This window comes from Bacillus rossius, chromosome 1 (genome assembly GCF_032445375.1).
Source record: "Bacillus rossius redtenbacheri isolate Brsri chromosome 1, Brsri_v3, whole genome shotgun sequence".
NCBI classification, from domain to species: domain Eukaryota; kingdom Metazoa; phylum Arthropoda; class Insecta; order Phasmatodea; family Bacillidae; genus Bacillus; species Bacillus rossius.
In genome coordinates this window covers 91,959,379-91,983,050 of record NC_086330.1, presented here as the reverse complement: position 1 = coordinate 91,983,050, position 23,672 = coordinate 91,959,379, and the positions used below count along the sequence as shown (strand labels likewise).

The window sequence follows — 23,672 nt, the reverse complement described above, 5'->3', positions numbered from 1 at the left end:
ACTCCTGGCTCCAATTCTGAGAAGAAAGGGTGGGGGAGCAGGGGGGGATGGCTTCAAAAAACGCATGGTCTGTGGGACGCAAGGCCCACGGGATCCTCCTGTCATGTCTTGCTGCTAGTGAACCTTATACCGATTTGTGACAGAGTTAGCAGGGCTCAGCACTGCTCCTCAAGCTGCTGTAGGCAAAATTAGTCATGCGGAGAAATTAAGTTACTGGCTTTCGACGTGCCTATAGGCGGGAGAAATATTAGCCAGACTGCTAACCTAGCATTAGGCTGGGAAAAAAAATCAGCTCGCCTCTGAGAACAGAGGCTGAGGGCCTGGTAGTAAAGAAATAAGATGAGTAAAAAAAAAATAAATTTCCAAAAATATTTATGATGGCAAAATTTTAAATAAAACGTGCCTAAATCCCTAATCCACGGCACAATGTGTGTTCTCATGTTACAAATACACTTATAATACGAAACTTTGACATTAAATTTAACTTGGAATTATTAAAAATATTGCAGAGCATGGTAAACATATATGCAAATTGTGTTCTCAACTACATTTCTTGAGGTGAATCACACTTAGCTTCTGCACCCGCCGCTAGAATTCGCTGCCAGAGCAGCTACGTCAATCTGATCAGTTAAAATTGTTTGTAAACCCTACAAAAATTATCTAAAACTTTTGTCTGAAACAATTTCTAATACAACCAACCATTTCAAAGACTGGATAAAGAGGGTTTGAAATACAAAAATAAATTCATGACTCCCTTAGTAGGCACACCATCAAATCCATTCAAATTGTTTGTAAATCTTAAAATATTTATCTAAAACTTTTGTCTGAAATAATTTTTGATAATACATCCAATTATTACAAGAGGTTGAAGAAACCTGGGGTTGGAATAAGAAAATTAATTAAACTTCTCTACCATGTACACTACCGAATACATATATTTTTGTTTTTAACTTTCTTAATATTGTCTAATAATTTTGGTAAAATTAATTTTTATATAACCAACTATTAATGCAAGGGGTGGAAATAAGATTTAAGGTAAAAAAATTAATTACTTTTTTTAAATTGATATACGTACTATCATTTCCGTTATAATTTACTGTATAAATCGTAAACTTATCTGAAACTTTGGCTGAAACTTTTTTTGATGAAACGAATTAGTACCTTAAAAACAAGGGTTGAAAAATAAAAAGTTAAAAAAATTTTTTTATAAAATTAATTTGAATTTATTTTAAAACATCTTAATGTTATCTTAAACCTTGGTGTAAAGCAAATTTTTATATGGCCATGTTATTAGAGTAAGGAATGAAAATAGTGTTGTAAGGTCATAAACATTAAATAGCTACTTTAGTAGGCATAGTATGAAATTCTTTCTGAGCTACTCAATGCTGGATACAGTGAATTAAAAACATTTATTATATTTTTGTTTCACGGAAAAAGAGAACATGTTTAGTGAATAAGTTTGAAATATTGGAGAACATACAAGATGTTAAGTACATTAAGTTCTTAAATGTTCCAGAAATTTATAGAAGTTTCCAAAATATTTCTAGAAGAAATAGGGACTTCGAAAGCTACCAACCCTGTAAGCTGTATCGAAAGGAATTTTTTCCTATGTAGTGTTGCACATAAAAGTAATCAAATTTTTAGATGAAAATTGTTTAATATGTATGATTATTTTGTAACATAGCCTACTGATAGTTTTTATTTGTTGGGGGTGGTTTCCATTTATTTTTTATGTTCGAGCAGGGGCTATTGTGCCTTGCTTTTTGTGTTCATATGTTCAGGTAGGCTTAACTGTGGTGTTAGAGATGAGTCACACTGCAGATAATTGCAAGTATACAAGTCACATGGGCTTTATATGTATGCCAATAGCAGTGACAGCTAAGAAACTCCCATTATAATGCACTTTTGTTAGTAATCTAAACTTAAAATTTTTGCAAATTTTTTTTTGCTAGACTTTACATTTTGCTGACATCAACAAAGAGACGTATCAGAGTTATTGGGGGAGGAACGTCCCGTCATTGCTCGGAGTGATTTAAAATAAATGTTAATGCTTAGTAACTGTTCGCTGTACTACTGAGGGGTTGGATATCTGCAGGAAGACTGTGTGTGTGTGTTTCAGAATCCGTTGTTGGCAAACATGAGTAGCAGTGCGCCCGTGCAAGCTCCAGCCAAGAAGGTCAGTTTATTTGTCACAATCTGAGAGTTTAAAGCTCCTGATGTATTAGCCTTAGTTCTTGGTAGGAAGCTTGGGCTGTATCTGTGAATGCCAAATTATTTTCCTCCTAACTATTGTAAAAATCCATGTTTTGAATACACTCTTTCACACTTCTTAAATGCCACTATCTGTTTTAATGTAGTCACCACATGCAGAGGATTAATATCAATGCTTATCAATCGCAAGGTGTAGCATGACCACATTTTTCTGTATCAATAAGTAATTATTGTGTCTCCAATTATTTGTATAATATTGTTACAACATATTGTAGGAAGAACTGGGTTTGTAAGGGATAGCACAATCAGGTTTTATTACAGTTTTATTAATTATTAGTATTTAGGTACATTACTAATAAATAATTGTACTTAAAAATGTCCGATCACCAATCACTGGCTCTTAAAAATGTTTATTGGCAAGTCACTCAATGTCTGTCAAGTTCCACAGTTCGCATTTCTCACTGGAGCTAGGCTCAACAGTGGTTCGCCCCTTACCTCGCACCTGTCCACACACACAATCTCGCACTCTTCCGATTCCGTCGCTCTGCGTCGCGCCACTCTCGAGGGAGTCTCTCACCCTCTTCGCTGATGTCGCACTTCCCTTCACTCGCAGAACCCTCCAAACTCTCCGAACTCGCTCGGAATTTCCACGGAGGCCGGCATTGCTGCTTTAATACTTGTGACACCCTTCTCGAATCGACGATAGCGGTTGTGATGAGTCGTGTCATCCCGGGCTGACCCCACGCTCGAAACATCGAGAATGGCAATGCTGATTCACGCCACTCCACGTGGCAGCATCTGTAAGCCCGGAATTCCCATTCCGCTAAAGGTGATAATAGCCTGAGGAAGAACGATGAGCGGGGAGAGGAGGGTGTAGCGGGTAGCGACGACCCTTGTAATCCGGCCAGGCACGTGTGGCATGCCTTACGTCAATGGACGGTGCATGACATCAGTGGCTGCCGAGTGTGGTCGCCAGCCCGCGCTGAACTTGGCACCCATTGCTGTATTGTCTGTATTCGTAACAATATAGTTTATGTAACGTACGCTGGGCTTCAGATAAACACTCAATAAATGAATAAGTAAGAAATAATGCTTTGGAAGGGTCAGCCCACAAACAAAAAACAGCAATTATAATTACAGAGGTGCCCAGACTCGTACAAAGGAATTTACTTATAACCTACTAGAAACTCTAGGAGGCTATGTGGATAGAGGATAAGTAATACTGAAATAACAAGAATGCTGGTTTGATTTATATAACTGCCCTTTTACTAAAATTATTTACTTAGCTTTTTCTTTTCTTTTATCTTTATCTTTAAGTACACATTACATTAATTACAAACAGAAGGGAGCCCCGGGGCAACAAAATACATATAAAAGGAATAAATAATAGTTTAAAAAAAACTAAAAAAACATGCTTTTATAGAAAATTGAACTAAAAAATAGAAAATAAATTTTAATAAATTTGAATTAAAAATAGTGTAAAATAAAAAAAATTATTTTATTTAAAAAAAAAGCGTGGGGTGCATAGTAATAATTATTTTATTGACAGATATGAGTAGGTAGAAGGATTATCATTTTGATATCTTAAAAAGCACCCTACGGCAAAACTAACATTGTTAAATGTTAAAACTTCCCAAAAAACCCGGGTACTAAAATAAGAATAATTAGGAAATAAGTTAAATAAAATTCCATGGTACTAGGTATATGAGTGATAATATTAAGATATAATAGATTTAAGTGGCCACTTAAGATAAATTTGTTCAATGTTATAGTGTAAGAGTTTTCACTATTCCTTTAGCCGTGCACGCGGTACATATGTAAGTAGTTGGAGATAGGTGATTCTGGTACTCCCAGAAGTTATGAGTTTTGTATGTTAGACATAAGCATCCGCTTAAAAGAGGAGGGAGTATGTGCCGATAATGCGCCATTCCAGCACCATTATTGCTAATAATAATAAAAATTAGAATATTTCCTAATTTTTTTTATCTAAACATATATGCCCAGTTTTCAAATATTCTTCGGCCCAGTGTACGGCCGGACCCATGCTTCTTCGGTGTAGTGCTCTCCCCCTTTTTTTTCCTGACTCGTCAACCACAGTTTTCTCCGGCTAGTCTTAGCCAAGCAGCCGGCTTCAAATTTTTCCCGCTTGGAGCCATGCCCCGGGTGTTGGTAGCCAACACCGTTGAGTCGCAAAACGCTTGCATAAGGCAACCTGCCACCCACCACCCCTTCCGAGAGACAGTCTGACATCGGCGTCTTTCGCCAATAACTCCGGTCAGGTTCAACAGCGCCCAAGCACGTCTGTGTCTCCGATGGAAGCCCATTCCCACCAGGGTAAGCGTTTCTCTCCAGCACCCCCCGCCCCTCCCTTGCCGAAGGTGTTGGGAGCCAACGTCCCCCGATGACCCGGACTGCCCGTCCGAGCGCGATTGGTCGCCAGTATGGGGCACAACGTTTGAAAAGACTCGCACCCGGGTCTACTGTACTTCATGCTCGCCACATCTAGCGAGAGCGGCCAGAACTAACGGGTAGCTTCTCCCTTCTCTCCGCCAGAGGGCAGCACGTCCCTGGCCCCTCCGAACCAGCCGTAAGGAATAGACTTGGCTACAACTCGAGAGGTCGTTCCCGACGAGTCATTACTCGCAAATCGCCAGGGCGAGGTAGCGGGAGGCGCCACCACCACATCAACCCCCCCCCCCCACCCCTTCTTGCATAGGCGCCGTAACTGTCTTTAATTAGGTGCACCGACTCCATTTTTGAACATTCGGCGGGCAGCATCTGGACAGTACGGACCATGCGTTGCAATTCGCGAGTGTCTGCCACTGTATTGTTTCCTAGACTCGGCACTACGACATTTAGTCTATAACGTCAAGGCATAGATGCCTTATTTTTTCTTATTTTTAAAATTGGCTGCCCATACTAGTTTTTTTTAATCTAAATTTTTTTTATTTTCCTCGTCATGACTACCGCGGACTTCCGCGCCGGGAGTTGCCTACTCAACTACTGGAGTCAGCCAACGTGACTTCACCCTGCTGTTTTGGGTAAGTGATTGTCATATAGCTGTCCCCCCCCCCCCCCCCCCCCTCTTTTTTGCCTTTCCCTGGGCGTAGTCTTGCCCAGCCTTAGCCGCCTGTTAACCAGTCTAAGAAATTTGGGACTTTGGTTACAGGCGGGGTGCAAGAATTAGAATGGAACTTCACTGCCTAAATTAGCATTCCGTGATTGGGCTCATGGAGTCACAAGATTTCTCCCCACACCGGTCGACATACAAATTTCCTCATAATTCGATTTCTTCTGGAATTTAATCTACAGAAACATCCGGTGCCAGAACCGCCAGTTTTCAGGACATAGGATTAGGTTAAATTCATTTTAAAAGCAAATTTTAACAAAAAATTTAATTGTTTTTTTTTTTTTAGCCTGCGAGCTCACATAAAACCAGAGTCAAGTTTAAGAGATATGGTTGTTTTTTACACGCTTTATATTAGCTTCACCTGTATGTTTGTTTTTTGTTTGTTTGTAAGTTTGTAACCGACTCCTTTGGGTGCGATTTTGACCCACTTTAAACGACCAGATTTCATTCAAACTTTGTAGATTTATCGAGGACCGATGACAGTACACTAATTTGATAAGATTATTCCATTATTCAATTTGAAAAATAAGATTTTTGTCAATTTATATAATTTCACAATATTTAGTAGGCTTTGTTTATATCGCGCCAAAGACAAACTGAAAGAAAAGAGTTCGCACATTGTAAAGAAAACCATTTCGCTCATGTGCGAACTCTTTTCTTTCAGTATGTCTTTGGCGCGATATAAACAAAGCCTACTAAATATTGTGACATTTAATTAAATGAAAAGTGAGAGTGGGTTATGATTATTGTTAACAATATTTTTTTTTGAAGAGAATATTATCTATATTTGTAAAAATATGAAGAAAAAAACCCTGAAATATGGGCTTTAAATGTTGTTTCTTTCGTTAAATATAGAAACACAATTACGTCTTTGTTTCATGTCACCAATTAACCAAGAGTGAAACATTATTATAAAACAACATTTTCTGCAAATTTTTCACGAAACATTGAAAAATTGAGGTTTTTTTTTGCTGTGAAATCAACAGCAGATGGGAAATCAAACTTCACATGTATAACCTCAATAGCTACACCTGATGGGCAGATTTTTTAAATTCCATTCGAACACCAACCTGCAAATCTACACCAAGCAGTTACAAATACTCCAAACTATGCAAAGGTCAGTAAATCATTAAATAAAAGACATCAAACATGGAAAATATGGATAAGTTTGACAGATGATATATCAAAAACATATTTGGATAGAGAGCAAAATTACAGTTTAAGGATTTTTACCTGGAAGAAATTGAGGAAAAAACAAAAAGTGCTGAATCTATACCTAGTGGATCAAATAAAAAATTGGAAAAACTGTTAGAAAAAATTCTTGAAGAAAAAAAAACTATATCTGAAACACAAAATTTAGGGAAAATTTGCATAATATTTCATGATTGAGAAATTCATGGGCAGAAACTCGAATGCTTACCAACGGATTAAAGATTTCAACAAAGAATGTGAACGTTTTCTTATCAAAGAAGACAAAAAGAAAATAGAAATTTTAAAACATTTCTTAGAATACTCCAGTGTAGTTTGGTACAACTGCATGCAAATGAAACTTACAGTGGAATCGGACTGGAACAAATGGGAGAAAATATTTTGTGAGACATTTGCAAACAAAGGATGGTCATCCATCAGATATGCTGACTTAGAATAAACATCAATGACTTCCCGAATATATTGATTTTCATAGCAGGATATTGAAATTATTGAGTACTGTAGTTCTTCAACACGCTATATTGGATATATATTTTAGAAGCAGCCAATATCTACTCAAATTCACTAACTGTCTATATAGAATTTCCAACTGTCAGGAGTGACGATGCGCACATTTAATTATCAAGCAAAAGTCTTTGATTCGGGTTCGACGATATTTACACAGTTTTATTTCGTAGAATTAGGGTTCTTAATTGTTTTTACCTCGGCTAGATAGGTTCAAATTAGGTCGGTAGTGCTCAGAGTCTCTCGCTCGTCAGACCTCTGAGTTACGTTAAGTGTGAATAAAAATAAAACAGTTTGTATCAAAAAAGTCAGTTTTCTCATAGACAATATTAATTAACTTCAAATTTCAATGTTTATAATTCATTTAGGCCGCGATGTGACGATTTTAAGGGAGGTACGTGGCGATTTGTATAGAATTGTGGTCACAGATTTTTGCAATTCTATTACTCACATAATTATCACTCCTAGGATCTTTATCTTTGTAGATAAAGCCTACTTAAGTATCTATACACCCTAAAATTACATAATTACCATCCTTAGTCCAGGATGCCTACTACTTTCCAGCTATTTAGTAGGATTTCAATTCGCCGACGTCACGAAGCTGTGCTAGCTTAAGCTGGCCATTACATTCTCTTTAACCTTCTCAAATTAAGCCAGTTAACAATGCTAGACTTAAATTTTTACCGTTTTAAAGTCAATTCCTCCTTAGAGGGGTCTCGGTAATTGTTCAATTTCAAACGTCCAATTCAGTCCATAGAGTAACATTCTCATAGATATACATTTAAAAATAACTACCGTTTTAAAAATAAATTAAATATTAGACATAGAATACATATTAAATAAAACATAAATAATAACAACTTAAACTGTCAAAACATTAAATGTTGCAGTACATTACAATATTTCCAAGTCTAAATGCTCTACAATATTGTAGACATAATACTGTTAAACCCTCATAATAAAATCCCACATGAAAAATAAAGAATTCACTACTTCATCTATAAATATCTACCATTTTACCTTTTTAATTTTTAATAAGATTTCCTTCCTAATAAGGTAAGTTTAAATTTCCAAGTGCATTGAGAAACTTCTTAACAGGGTTTTACTCTATGTAGCAGTTCCACAGGGATTTCAATAAAGTAATAATAGGGACACGTTCTAACAGTCAGGACACATACAAAGAGTGATGCAGGGAGACCGGGTAAGAAAGCAGCGAACAATCCCGGCACTTGTCTGAAGGGATTGCCTGGTTTGGGGTGAGCTCGACCAATGCAATGTGTTACCATTGCACCACCACTCTAAGGTTATGGTTTAGGAAAGTGCTTCTGAAGTTTTTTGTAGTTTTGAAGTCCTACAAATAATATTAGGCACACCATATACAAATTTTTGAGAGGTATGTTATATTAATTAACACCTCACAGAGATATACTGATTTTCAACTTGAGGTTTGTTTACAAACAGTAAAGAGCAACTACAGTGCTTTGATAAACTAAATCACTGTTCGAGCAAAACCTGTAGTTGTTACAAATAACACATACGTAATAATGATGTGTTGACAGAAAGTGTGGTATATCCGTAATGATCTGGTATATAGAGTAACTATAGTTATTTTTATATCTGGACAAAAACTTCTCTGGTATACCACAGGGCACACCTGGAAATCTTTTGCACTGGTGTACACTTTGAAAACCACTAGGTTGGAGATTCGTTTCTAACATCATTTTTGTAATCATTCACTGTTGATATTTTTTGAGGAACTACTTTATTTACTCCCCCAAAATTAATTTTATTGAATTTGTTTTATTTTTTTATTATAGAGTCCAACACCAATCATCCAGAAGAAGCTAGAGTTCAAGGAAAGCACGTCTGCACAATACAATGAAGCTTCTTCGCCTCCCGTGAAGCGCAAGCGACGGGCGACCCAACCGGAGATGTACTCGGCCCCACCCTCCTTTAACGAGGAACTTGTTGTCGTGTCCAAACCTTACAACGATGACACCAGCGATGAAGTGGAACTTATCAACATCATCGAACCCAAAGAGGAAGTGAACTTAGAAGATGATGAATCCAACGTTGAGGAGGGGGAGACGAACCAGGATGGAAAGCCTAGTTTCTCGAACATCTTTAATGACGATAACGGCTTTCCTGGGCAGAACATTTCAGGTGTGTGTGTTATAGTAGTTCTACTTGTAATTGGAGCTGGAAGGGATTCTAATTTTTTGAGTAGGAAAAGAGGAACAATTTTTTTCTGAAATGTTCATTGGGGGATTACGTTTTTATTTTTCCCACATTACTAAAGAAATTAGCATAAACCTAGTTACTACTATACATGCATGTACTCAATGGAAAATGTACCATTTTGTGTATTTTAAATTAAAAACTATTAACGGTGGCATATAAACCTTCAGGCACATTTGTAAACAAGCACTTTATCCAGCATTTGAAACGTACAACATTAAATAAACATTTATATTACTTGTTATAAAATATTGTAAACATATTTAATCCACAAATGTAAATATGGACTATTTGACATATTAAACTTGTAAGAAACTGTTATTTGTTGGTATTGTCACACCAGTATTGGAATAAAATGAACTAAATGGTCTACGATTGTAGACAACATCAACAAAAAACTTGAGACTTGTTATTCAATGGACAAAATGTGAACACGTTAGTTGACGCTATGTTTAAATAGTTACAATTGCTCTACTACCGTGTTCACACATTAGTAGCTTGCTTGCTGCATTTATTTATGACAGAATAGACGTTGCATTTTGAAAGCAAAATCATGGTTGCTACAGGACTAGAAAACCGGGAAAACCGGGAAATGTCAGGGAAATTAAAATGGTCAGGGAATTCCGGGAAATGTCAGAAAAATTCTACGAATTCTGGAAATTTTAAAGTTGCTTGTAATTCAAACAAAGCTTTGTTTTGATGCGCTCGTACCGCTACCGAACGACTCCGCTAAAAGCCTGCTGCTTAAGGCACACTGCAACTGCAACTTTTTTTTTACTTGGTCTACGATTGTCCGTTGCAATAGGCTGTTACAACCACCCATCATAACTTCTGGTCAATCCATACACTCGTTGGTTCACTAGCGAACCCGGCTTTCATTTGTTCGTGTTTTGATCCTTTTTAATTTGCCCTTGAGACTTTGTGTTTTGTTCCGTTCCATGCAGTGAACTACAGAACGGGCATGGCGTCGTTTATCTTTTGAAGGCTATTTTCACGTGCAATAAGATGAGTACAAATCTTATTACGCAAATTTAAAAGCGTTGTTTCAGGTGAAGTTAGTTTTTGATGCGATCATAAGAAAATAAAGTGCATTTTGATATAGAAGCAATACCAATTCTCATTTTGAAAACTACCAAGCTGATACGAAAACACGTGGCTTTTGTGTGCGGTTATGTTTTTGCATTTTTTCTAACTATTTTATTTAATTACTTTTTTTTCAACCGTTATAATCCGTAAGTTCTGTTGCGTGACACATTGTGTATAAAAAATATGCATAACTGAACATGTTTTTCCCCAGAATCGTTAGTTAACATTGTAAGAATGTAAGAGTATTGCATGTTGTAATGCTGCTATTGTAATTCTCTAAGTAGGCCCGTTATATTGCTAGGTGTGAATTAGTAATAGTTTTTGTATTTGTGTAGTAATATTTTTTTAAGAATTCATAAACAATTTTTTAACCTAACCTGATAATATTAATAGGTATGTACTTTTTTTTTAGCTTAGAGATGTCGAAGAAAACTACTTTTAAGGAGAATTGGCTCAAGGAGTCACAGTTTCAGCATATCAAACCCTCTGCTAAAAACATAAATTCTGCGTACTGCACTTTGTGCTACAAAATTATTCAACTCGGCAATATGGGTCGAAGAGCTCTCACCAGCCATGTCGAAGGAAAAAAACACATTTGCAATTCTGCCGTCAAAATAACACAATAAAAAAAATTTATTTTACCTCATGTTGAAATTTTTATATTACATTTAATCATATGCACGTTAATATTTATGGTATGTACTTCATACGAAAGTCAGGGAATTTTTCTTTTAAATTTCTGGAAAACAGGGAAAAGTCAGGGAATTCTAAGATTCTATTTCTGTAGCAACCATGAAAATAAACAAACATAAACGTAAATACAAGTGCCAGATTTTAGTAGAAATTTTCTGTAAACTCAATCTTGTCCTTGAAAGACGTCATCCAAACTTTTTTTCCCCACAATTTATTTTAGGGTTTTGACCCATCCCCCATCCATCATCATAGAAAAAGGGGCTGGTAGAGTTGGGATAGCTCAGAAAGTGGTAATAATAGAACTTGGATATTCCAGACTATTCAAAAACTTTGATTTTGTATATACATTCAACAAGTTCAATTTTCTGATAGATAACTTATATTTTTAGTTTGCCAGGGAAATATACTTGTATCATTTCAAAGATAATTCTAGTACTTGTTGGTTAGCCTTGTTCTTTTGAGAAAAAAAATTACTTCATTGTATTTAATGGAATAATTTTTGTGTGGATTGACAACTTCATCCATCACATAAATCTGTGAAAAAAATGTACTCGTTTATTATAGACTTTTCCAACTGGGTAAATATGAAGTGTTTTATGACTTACTTTTCAGTTTTTTTATTGCTGTCATATCAGTGTTCAAGACTTGCGGCTATTGGCAATAGGCACTGGTTAACCAAATTTTTTTTCTGTTCTAGATTCTCAGTTTGAACTGGACTTTCCGAGCAATTCACAGACTGTCGTAGGTGTCCATGGTGTTAATGAAGGTAGGATGAAGTTGCATGTTACATTTGTGTCGAGACACACATGACTTAGTGTTTGGTATAACATCAGATTTGCGAGTTTGAAAAGCATGTGGCTTCTTGTTAGACTGCATCCGTACCAGATCCATGATGGGGATAAGCACAACATGCTAGCGCTTGTACAAAACAACTTTTTTGTTTATTACTGCACATTTAATATACCGTGTTTTCTCGCGTAATCGTCGCACATTTTATACCAAAATCAAGTTTGAAAAGTAGGGGTGCGACGATTATGCAGAAATTTTTTTTTTTGTTAGGTAAAGTTATTTATAAAAACAAAACCAGTTCATGGAAAGTACGTTTATTAAAAAAAAGGTGGAGTATACAAGAGCACGCCAAACAATTTATATTAATAATTCATGAAACAAAAACCTTTATTCAACTTTAAATAGAAAAACCAAATCTGTGACCCGAACGCAAGCCACTTGAATATGTGATGTGAACTAACGCATAACTATTGTCGTAGTACACATTTACCACGAAAGAGTGCAGGCCATCAAATGTAGTTAACTCAGCACTCAACAGAGAGTGCGCGTTGCATCCAATCGGCGAGATATCAATATTCGACTACATGTGCGCGCTCTATACGGGAAGCAACATAACCAAACATGAATGATGCCAACTAGTGCTGGCTACATTTTTATAAGATGTACACCGCGGCGACATAGACGAACAGATAAAGGTTATAAGGTTTAAAAACATCTTTAAAAGAAAATGTACACTTCAGACAGCTTCGTATTTCCGTTAATTAAATAAGTAAAATAGTTAATTTCTGAAAAATATTAGATTTATACTTTAAAATACACCGTTTTATACGGTAAAGATACCTACACAAAGCACTCAGAATCTAATAGCGGGACCAAAAACATCATGCGATGTTTACGCGAGAAGTTTTTTTATTCAAATTTTGACGCCCTAAAATATGGGTATGACGATTATGCGAGTGCGACGATTATGTGATAAAAGAGGATAGTTGGAGACAAAAACACACATTGCTTGCTCACCAACTTTTCATTTGTAAATCTGACAATGAAATTACGCATCTGTTTACTTCCAAACATGCCTCTTCATTTTTTTTTTCCGTTCAACCATTTAAATTTTCCAATCTTCTTTTTCCTTTTTTTTATTATTTTTAAAATTTCCTTGATCTTTCGAGCATGGATTTACATCAGTTATTAAAAAAACAGAAAGTGAAGCTTAGTGAAAAGGCATGTAGTGTTGCAACCAACTTTCCAAATTATTCATGTTTGAATATAAAAAATTGAGTTTTTAAATTAGTAATAATTAATCTTGATCATTTCTATGATCATTTTAATGTACCAATTTTAAGCAGCATTATGTCATATGTTCATAGTACAGATGTGAAACTTTTCTATGTTATATTTTGTGGTAATTTTGTTGGGGTTACCTGTAATGATCAATCTGTGTTGATTTGCAATTTGCTGATTCCACATATTTTGCAGCACTGCCTGTCTGAATTGTCTATGTTGGGAATGTATGATTGCACATCATAAAATTATTTGTGGTAGTTGGGGTATATGACAGTTCGCTGTAGGGACAGTTTAGTTTTAGATTTATAGTTGGCATTTTGGTGAGGTTATACTTATTTGCAGTGATATGGTGCTCAGGTGTTGCTTATTCTATCATATTACACAGACCAACAAGAAACTTTTTTTTGGTGCCTAGGATTTTGGAACTTATTTAAGGTATATTTGGGGCTCTGAATCTAAATATAAAATTAGTTTTTTTTTCTATCATCTCTACTTTTTGAGATAAGTGTGAAAAAAGAACTAAAACTGCCTGCATCAAGCCACTTCGTCACAGCATGGTTGCTACAGGACTAGAAAACCGGGAAAACCGGGAAATGTCAGGGAAATTAAAATGGTCAGGGAATTCCGGGAAATGTCAGAAAAATTCTACGAATTCTGGAAATTTTAAAGTTGCTTGTAATTCAAACAAAGCTTTGTTTTGATGCGCTCGTACCGCTACCGAACGACTCCGCTAAAAGCCTGCTGCTTAAGGCACACTGCAACTGCAACTTTTTTTTTACTTGGTCTACGATTGTCCGTTGCAATAGGCTGTTACAACCACCCATCATAACTTCTGGCCAATCCAGACACTCGTTGGTTCACTAGCGAACCCGGCTTTCATTTGTTCGTGTTTTGATCTTTTTTAATTTGCCCTTGAGACTTTGTGTTTTGTTCCGTTCCATGCAGTGAACTACAGAACGGGCATGGCGTCGTTTATCTTTTGAAGGCTATTTTCACGTGGAATAAGATGAGTACAAAGCTTATTACGTGAATTTAAAGGCGTTGTTTCAAGTGAAGTTAGTTTTTGATGCGATCATAAGAAAATAAAGTGCATTTTGATATAGAAGCAATACCAATTCTCATTTTGAAAACTACAAAGCTGATACGAAAACACGTGGCTTTTGTGTGCGGTTATGTTTTTGCATTTTTTCTAACTATTTTTTTAATTACTTTTTTTTTCAACCGTTATAATGAGTGAGTTTTGTTGCGTGACACATACATTGTGTCTAAAAAAATATGCATAACTGAACATGTTTTTCCCCAGAATCGTTAGTTAACATTGTAAGAATGTAAGAGTATTGCATGTTGTAATGCTGCTATTGTAATTCTCTAAGTAGGCCCGTTATATTGCTAGGTGTGAATTAGTAATAGTTTTTGTATTTGTGTAGTAATATTTTTTTAAGAATTCATAAACAATTTTTTAACCTAACCTGATAATATTAATAGGTATGTACTTTTTTTTAGCTTAGAGATGTCGAAGAAAACTACTTTTAAGGAGAATTGGCTCAAGGAGTCACAGTTTCAGCATATCAAACCTTCTGCTAAAAACATAAATTCTGCGTACTGTACATTGTGCTACAAAAGTATTTAACTCAGCAATATGGGCCGGAGAGCTCTCACCAGCCATGTCGAAGGAAAAAAACACATTTGCAATTCTGCCGTCAAAATAACAAGAAAAAAAAACTTTATTTTACCTCATGTTGAAATTTTTATATTACATTTAATCATATGCACGTTAATATTTATGGTATGTACTTCATAAGAAAGTCAGGGAATTTTTCTCTTAAATTTCTGGAAAACAGGGAAAAGTCAGGGAATTCTAAGATTCTATTTCTGTAGCAACCATGCACAGGGATACCCCAAGCTGGGATACTCCACTTTGTACTGGGATGTACCAGGATAGGAATCCCATCCTTCATTTCAATGCTTCAACTAAATTTGAGGTCAGTTTGTGAGTTTTAGCCTTGCAGGATAGATTGTAGTTGATAAAAAATGAGTGTCAGTAGAAGAAGTTGTGTAAATAATCCTGATGTAATTGCTACATCTGTGGAAAATACACATTAAAAGATAACAGAAAAACTGGTAGTGATCTTGGTAAGAGAGCTTATCATGGATACTATGGTGTTAAGCTCGGTGATCAGGATAAATTCTGGGCACCGCATCAGGTTTGTAAAACTTGTACAGAACATTTACGCCAGTGGACTAGCAGGAAAAGAAAAAGTTTTAATTTCTGTGTACCGATGGTTTGGAGAACACCCAAAAACCACATCAATGACTGTTATTTCTGTCTAGTAAATATTACTGGAATCAATTGAAACAACCGTAGCTAGTGGTCTTATCCTGATTTAGACTCTGCAAGACGCCCAGTCCCTCACTCAGAGGAAGTACCGATCCCAGCATTTTACTAGCTCTCAGAGCTTTCTGAGGACAAGTGTTGTCCCGATAACCACACTTCTGATACTAATGAAGGTGACAGTAATTATGAGGGGATGTCAAAAATTCCTCAACATTTCAACCAGGATGAGTTAAATGGCCTCTTAACCTGTCAAAAGAAGCTTTTGAATTACTGGCTTCTAGGTTGAAGGAAAAAAATTTACTGGAACAAGGAACCAAAATTACTTTTTACTGTACAAGAGAAAAGGGTCTGCTACCATTCTTCTCTCAAGAAAAAAATCTTGTATTTTGTCATGATATTAGAGGACTCCTGGAAAAAATTAGTCTTCCTGAATGTTTTCCAGATGATTGGCACCTATTTATTGATAGCTCAAAGCAATGCTTGAAATTCTTCTACACAATGGGAAAAAAATATGGTTCAGTACCAATTGCTCACTGAACGACAATGAAAGAAACATATAGCACCGTAGTTTGGTCTTGGAGAAGATAAGGTATTGTGAACATCAATGGGTGATTTGTGTGGACTTAATAATTGTAAATCTTCTCCTCGGACAGCAAAGTGGCCACACCAAATTCCTTGTTTTTTGTGCCTCTGTAATAGCAGAGACAAAACACATCACTGGGTTAGACAACAGTGGCCTAAGAGAGAAGACATGGTTGTTACGGTTCTTTTAATGAAATAAAAATATATTCTTTTTCATTTGAGTTTTATTGTCCGAAAGACGAAACAACCGAATCCATTCACTTTCAATGTTTTTCTCACTCATTCAATTCGTACATCCGCCTGTCGAGAATTGCTCGCAACTTGAGCGATGAGGATTAACAAAAAATACCGTAGTTTAAGTCCTTCATTTCTACATATTTTGTGCGAAGCCACCGAACGCGCCCTCCTGGTGCAGCGATCGACAGACGACTGGTGAGATCATGGCACTGTGTCCTTCACGCAGGGAGGGCAGTAACATGACTTCACCGACCAATCACACGTAGCTTTATTCACACTAACAATTACAAGCCAATCAGAACACAGAACATATACACTGAAAACCATTTTCATACATAGAAACTGGGGATTCACTTTCTCCTTCTCTCTCCAACACCGTGATACAGCAGTTATCACTCAGTTCCCACTCAGTGATGAGATATTGTTACAGTCTCTCTCTTACTGGGGAATCACTGTTTCTATCTCACTTGCACTTACAGGCCTCTTATGCCTCTCTCTCGTTTTACACATCACCCCAGACACAGTCCCTTGTTCTAGAATCATTATGCAACCTCTGCATTATAATAAAAACGTAATATATAATTATAATACAATATTCTAATTTAAATAAATAATAGAAAAAACTCATTACACATAATATTAGGTAAATATAAGTAGCAAAACAAAGTTGAAAGGATGACAGAAGAAACATGATTATTAAATAATTATAAATTCAGAATAAAATATATTGGTAACGTAACCCATTCTTAGTAACAATATTGTTAGTAGAAAAGGCATGTATACTGCAATGCTACATGGTTGTTGGAGAAGAAAAAATGTTATTAACTAACCTTAGTTAAACAAGAGAAAATCATCTTTTCTCCACTGCATATCAACCTGGGCATTGTGAAGCAGTTAGTAAAGGCTCTTGCAAAGGAATGAACATGCTTTGCATTTATAAGGGAAAAAATGTCTCCATCCAGTAAGGAAAAAATTAAAGCAGGAAAATTTAACGGCCCAGAAATAAGAAAATTTATTAAGTATTAAGCCATTGTAAATTCCATGATTGAGGCTGAGCGAAAATCCCGGAATTCATTTGTTGTCATCAGAAATTTTCTGGACCAACAAAAAGCAGAAGACCATGTTGAACTGGTAAAAGATATGCTTAAAAATTTCAAATCCCTTAGGTGTAACATGAGTATTAAGGTGCACTATTTACACAGCCACCTCAACTGTTTTCCTGAAAATTTAGAAGACAGCAGTAAGTAGCAATTTAATCAAAATATTAATATTATCGAGGACTGCTATCAAGGAAGATGGGATACGCACATGATGGCAGATTATTGCTGGAGTTTAAAAAGAGGCTATTCTAAGATATATTCAAGTTCACGAAAAAGAATCTTCTGAATTGTTGAGTGACTAGTTGGTTCCATCAATGACTTGGTACTATCTTTGTGTGTGTGTGTATGTGTGTATAAATATATATTAGTATATACATATATATATTAGTATATACTAATAATATTTGTATAATATAATTATATGTTATAATATAATCATGTTTGTATAATATAATAATATTTGTGTAATTTAAGAATACGAATTCCATGTTTAATTTTTAGATTTGATTCATGGATTTAACCTAAAATAAAGTAAAACATACATTTCACTAAAATGTTATATCGTAGAAATTTGACCTTCTAGGCAAAAACTAATGCCATATTTGAATTCAGGGTATCAAATTCATATGAAATCAGCTCCAAATACACCGGCACCAAAATTATTGTTGGTCTGTTTTATCTGTCACAATGAGCATATCAATATCTGATATGAAAGGTACAAATACAATTTCACTATGTGATGTAAAAAATAAATGTTCGTTATTATCAGAAATCACATGCCATATTCCTAATTCTGTATAACTTTAGGTTTAGGTTTATTAGTTAAATTGGTTAATGGTTCCATTTTTAATTATTTTTATTTACACAACTTTATTGGAATCCATTTCTGCTCTTTTTTTTTTGTCAATTTAATCAGAATACTTTTACCAGGGAAGTATAAACTTTATTTTAGATAGAGAAGAGCAAATGTGCTAATTGTTGTGTTGAGTGAAGTTTAGAAATAATACCTTTGAGTCATGTTCAAACTTGTTAATTTTTAGTCCAGTCCTTAAGGTTGAGTTGAGCTTGAGTAGGTGTAGATTAAAAAAAAAAAAGTTTTTTATTTCCTTTAATTACTGTGAAAATTTGGATAGTAGCAGCATTGCAATATTCAATGTATTTTCACTCACTGCACTTCAAATGAATATATGGTTACCTTTACCTTTACCTTTAGAAATGTTAAAAATTAGGGATGGGTTGAGTCCAAATTTCTTTTATTCCGGTTCTGATTCCACAATTTCCTACAATTCCAGGTTCGATTCCGATTCTAATTATCAATCTTTCTTTCTTTCTGAATAAAATTATGAATTATGGAAATTCAAGCAGAAGTTTAACTTAAAGTATAACACAAGAAGTCAAAATAAGAAAATATACGTACATTTTCTGGAAATTTACATTTGGAAAGCTTGCAAGTATTACGAAATACGTAATTGAAACTGATCATAATCCATGATTATGTGTTCTTGTGAAATTCCTCTCCCCTGCCATGATCTTAACAGTCCTGATTGTTGTGTTTCCATTGATTTATATCCATAAAAATTTATATTGAAATTAAAATACTAACTGGTCATGAGATATTTTCTGTTTATTGTGATTCCAATTCACAATGGATTTAATAATAACCCAAGCTATCGTGATGATAGCAAATGAAACATAAAAAATTAGTTCAGACAATACATTCTGTACAAAAATTTGTTTACATATGGGATGCAACACGTTATGCACAAAAATTAATCTTTAAAATACAATTTTATAACTTTATGTAAATCCAATTTTAACTAACTGCTTTTAAGTGAAAATATTTACGTTAAAGTATCAAAAATATAATGTGAAATAAGCTTTAGTATACGAAAGACTAAAAAAAAAAAATAAAACTAAAATGTTTTTGAATGACATGGTTGGCCAGTCTGCGTTAAATTATTTGCTCAATATGGCATCATGATTGCTCATTGAAGTTGAAAGTGAAAGATATTATTTTAATGAGTGGAGAGTTACGTAAACATTGTCGGCTTATTGGCCGGAAAATATATGATTGTGGCAAGAATCAATTTATGTGAATCTAAATCCAAATATAATACAATTCCTTATATAGGAGCATGGTGCTTGGTAACCTCAAGGGGCATGGTTCAAATCTCGTAACTGGGATTTTTTTTTTACTTTTTTAATAATATTATAAAATTCTAATAATATTAGGTTAAGGTTTGTTTGATGGAAGTATTAACCAGCTGATTTCAAGTTTTTAAATCAAAAATGAATATTCAAGCATATACTTAGTGTTATAATATTTTTTTTTTTAAATTTTTCATGTTAATATTTTAGTAATGCCATATAAAATAGAAGTATAACTTCTAAGGTTTTTAGAAACATAATAGTATTACTAACTGTTTAGTGAATTAAACAAAATGAGCAGTATTTTAATAAAAATCCTTGTTAAAAATCATGTCCACAGCTGGGGTTTCTTCGGAGCCGTTTCTAATAGTTTACAATTTCTGATTGTTTTGTGCTGCTAATTGCTATCTGCATTTGATGGTGGCAAGAAACATTTACGATTCAGGCAGTGAATTCTAGCAGCGGGCACAGAAAGTATATGCGTGATTCAATCAGAAATTTTAGTATTTGATATTTGACTTTTTTATTTATCAGTTTATTTATCAGGCTCACATTATTTGAAGGAATTACCTATACTTTAAATTTTGTGTACGGTGTTTAATATTATAAGTTTATTTGCAACATAACCAACGCGAATTTGCTCGATTCCGAAGTTAGATGTTTACACATCACTGGCGAGTACTGAAAGGCTCACTCACTTTTTTTTTATAGTGTGCAAACTGCACTTTTCACACACAGCTGAAACTTTACTTTCTAGTGACAACTTTAGAAAATCTATGTGGAATGGTTGTTTGTAACAACTTGTAATTACAGGGTCTGTTTTTTTTTTAATTGTTAGAAACAAAATTTGTATTTTTGTGAAACTAACCTCAGATAGTTACAGATATGAAAGTGCAAGATGTTTGACTTTTGTGTTGATACATTTGTGCTGAACGTAGATACTATTGATGATGTGTTGGAAACAAATAGACATTTGAGGCATTAAAATATTGTTCTTTAGAAGTTTATTTTTTATTTAAAAAATCTAGACATTTGCGAACTTTTCATTTCAATATTTTGTTGTTTTTAGTGTTTAAAAATTATTGTTATGTTTGGAAAAACAGGTCCGAAAAGGATAGCTCAATTAATTTACTACTGTTTTATTTAATAACTAATATTCACAGTATTAATTAAGTTATAACAAGTTCATTATCTGCCCATACAGTAATCGCACTTTCGCATGTATGTATACTATTCACTCTCCCTACTGGAGCTCTGCTCGACAGTGGCTCTCTCTCCTGTCCGTCTCTTACCGCGAACCTTGGTCCCAGCACACTGCTTCGCTCATGCGCCGCACACACAACATCGTGCCAGGTGCTCCAGTCCCCGCTTGTCGCCCGCATCGCTGGACAGTCTTCAAGCCCTATTCGCTCACTGGTGTTGCCACCATTTTCTGTTGGTACCACTCTGAAAAGGTCTCGTAGCCCTTCAATGTGTCATGTCACCAGGGTCAACATAACAACCAAAGCTCCAAGAACACTAGCGTTCTAGTTACGCCACATGTTACGCTGATGATTTTGAGAGCGCAGAATGTACCAGGCAAAACAGTAAAGCACCAGTTTATTTGGAAAGTGCTGGGAGCGGGAAAGTTTCCCCAGAGATAAGTGCAGCCAATATACCGCTTCAGCCAGCTCTGATCGTCTCATAACATTATTATAGCATGATACACATTTTATACATTTTCCTGGCAGCATTATTATCTAAAATAATTGTACTTTAAGAAAACTGTGTGTTAATTTGTAAATATGAGGTTTAGCTGGAAAATGTTTGCAAAATAGTGATATGTGTATTATGCTTGTTGCACATGTCAGGTAGATATAAAGTTTTTAGAATTCAGCTGTAGAGTCTCTGTTCATCTATAATTTTAGTAGTAACATTTTATGAAAACATTTAATTCCTTTCTTGTCACGTATAGCATTTAATGCTAATTCACAGTTAAGGTTTTTGCTTTTCATAATTTTTTCATTAACACTTTAAGAGTTTAGTTTCTAAATATTTTCATAATTTCTTTGAAAACAGTTGATAAATATTCTGGTTATGCAGTTCTCTCCTGCACAATGTCCTTGTGCTTAGCTGGGAATTATTTTACTCATTAATAGTCATAATTTTTAATGTAAGAGATTTGTAAATATGTATTTTGTTGGAACAAAATGACTAAAATTTTAACATGTAAGCAAAAATGAGATCAACTAACATGCCAAGAATTTCATGGAAAAAAAGTTAGTGAAGGTATATCCATTTTTTTTCTTCCTGCAGTAAGTTTGTGCATCTTGTTTTTTAACATAAAAATTATTAATTTTTTTTATGGTAACTGGTATTTTGTCGTTGTGCTGTATAGTGTGTGTTTGCCAATAAAAATTAGCAGAAATTGTCTCTTGGAAAAGGGAGGATGTTTTTCTTACACTAAGTCTCTGTGTTTCGATATTTAAAACGTGAAAGCAGACAGAATTATGTGTTTCAGTAATTTTGAGTCAATTCCAATTCTGGTATCAAACAGTTCCATCCAGCAGTTTAGCCTGGGCACACACACAGTGCGCAGAGCTTCAGGAAAAACAATGCAATTTCAAAACTACTCAAGATATACAAGAGAGGTCCATTTACGGAAAGCATTTTAAGTTTTTAAACTGTATTTTTAGAAGAGTTAAAATGGCTAAAAGGCATGTTTTCAGAGTAATTTTTAGGCATAAAACAACCATACAGATTTTTTAAAGCACTAAAGGGCCTTTATCATTATTTCTATGCTATATGTATAATGTTACGGTCACCACTCAAATTTCTAGTTATTCTATGGACGACAAGACTGCGTGCAAGTTCACAGCCTTGCACTTGAGGTGACACCGCGTAGAAGCACCAAGGAGCATTTTGCTTATCATCCTGCCTCACTAACACACATGCACCCAGACTAGACGAGCCTCTTAAGCAGAATCTTGAAAGTACAAGTATTTTATTATTTCGAGAAGAGTGTTAAAGTTTATTAGACAAAACATTTAGTTATAATTTGGTCTTTTGGTTCATTGTTTTTTAAATGTTAATGATTTATTAATCAGTTAAAATAAATTATCTTCCATGTTTTTGATTTATTAAGGTTTTTGCTGATTAGTTAAGATTATAGGACAAATTGTTGATTGTAATAAGAGGTTTGTTAAATTAATCATATTTTGTCTAGTTAAAGAGGTATTTTAACTACAGATCCATTAATTTGTAATCTTCTCAGTTCATCATGATATCTTAAGGGATTATATTTGGAGTATATTTTATTAGTTGAAAGTAGTACAGTTATAATGCTTCATTTAAATAAATTTGAGGGAAAGCTCTTAATCCAAAAATAATAAGAACTAATTTTTTGTACTTTACAGCCAAACTTTGTAACTACAGATGTCATTAAAATAAAGTTACATTATTAGGAGTGTATTAATAAAGTTTAGGGGTTGAGAGGATTTAAAAATTATTCATTAACAATAGATACAGCTAATGGGGTTTATTTATAAAGCAATTAAATGAAAAGATTGTAACATATATGAATCCATGAAGATTTATTAAAAAATTTAATTTTTTTTCACATACATGCTTACTATATGTAACAAATAACATGTAAAACTATTTTTAAACCTAAAATTTTCCTTTAAGAAATTAACTGTAGAGTTTTTATTTCCTTGCATTTCACACCATTCTATATAATATTTTATTTCACTGCATTGGACTCCTGTAAGGTGTGAAAAACAGTTTCACTGTGTGTTTGAATTTGCTTTGAAAAATATTCAATTTTCATGAATAATTTGATATTTGAAAAAAAAAATTTATAAAATAATTCAGAATTGGCAGAAACCTTAAACAAACAAATTTTGGTCATAGTAAAATTTATTTTAATTAACTTGATATATTTTTCTTTGATTTATTGCATTCAGTATAATTTACTGTGTTAAAATATTTCAAAATAAAATAACAATGATTTTATTTTTATTGTTCATCACAAACAGCACTGACATATTCAAGTTAATCTATTTTGGGGCTCTCAGGTACCTGAAAATGTATTTCTATATCTTTGAATTTGTAACGTAGCATTATTTTTGTGTCTTGAGTACATGAT

General features: G+C 34.4%; 1 protein-coding gene across 9 annotated transcripts in view; it reads left to right on the top strand.

Annotated features, from left to right (window-relative positions):
• Nucleotides 1-23,672, top strand: part of LOC134539911 (GDNF-inducible zinc finger protein 1-like) — a 130,719-nt gene that overhangs the window by 12,024 nt on the left and 95,023 nt on the right. For all 9 annotated transcript variants that reach the window (XM_063382287.1, XM_063382272.1, XM_063382296.1 and 6 more), the window contains exons 3-5: nt 2,120-2,176; nt 8,872-9,217; nt 11,769-11,837. In XM_063382287.1, the coding sequence (XP_063238357.1) occupies nt 2,120-2,176; nt 8,872-9,217; nt 11,769-11,837 (472 nt within the window). The remainder of the gene's footprint in view (nt 1-2,119; nt 2,177-8,871; nt 9,218-11,768; nt 11,838-23,672) is intronic.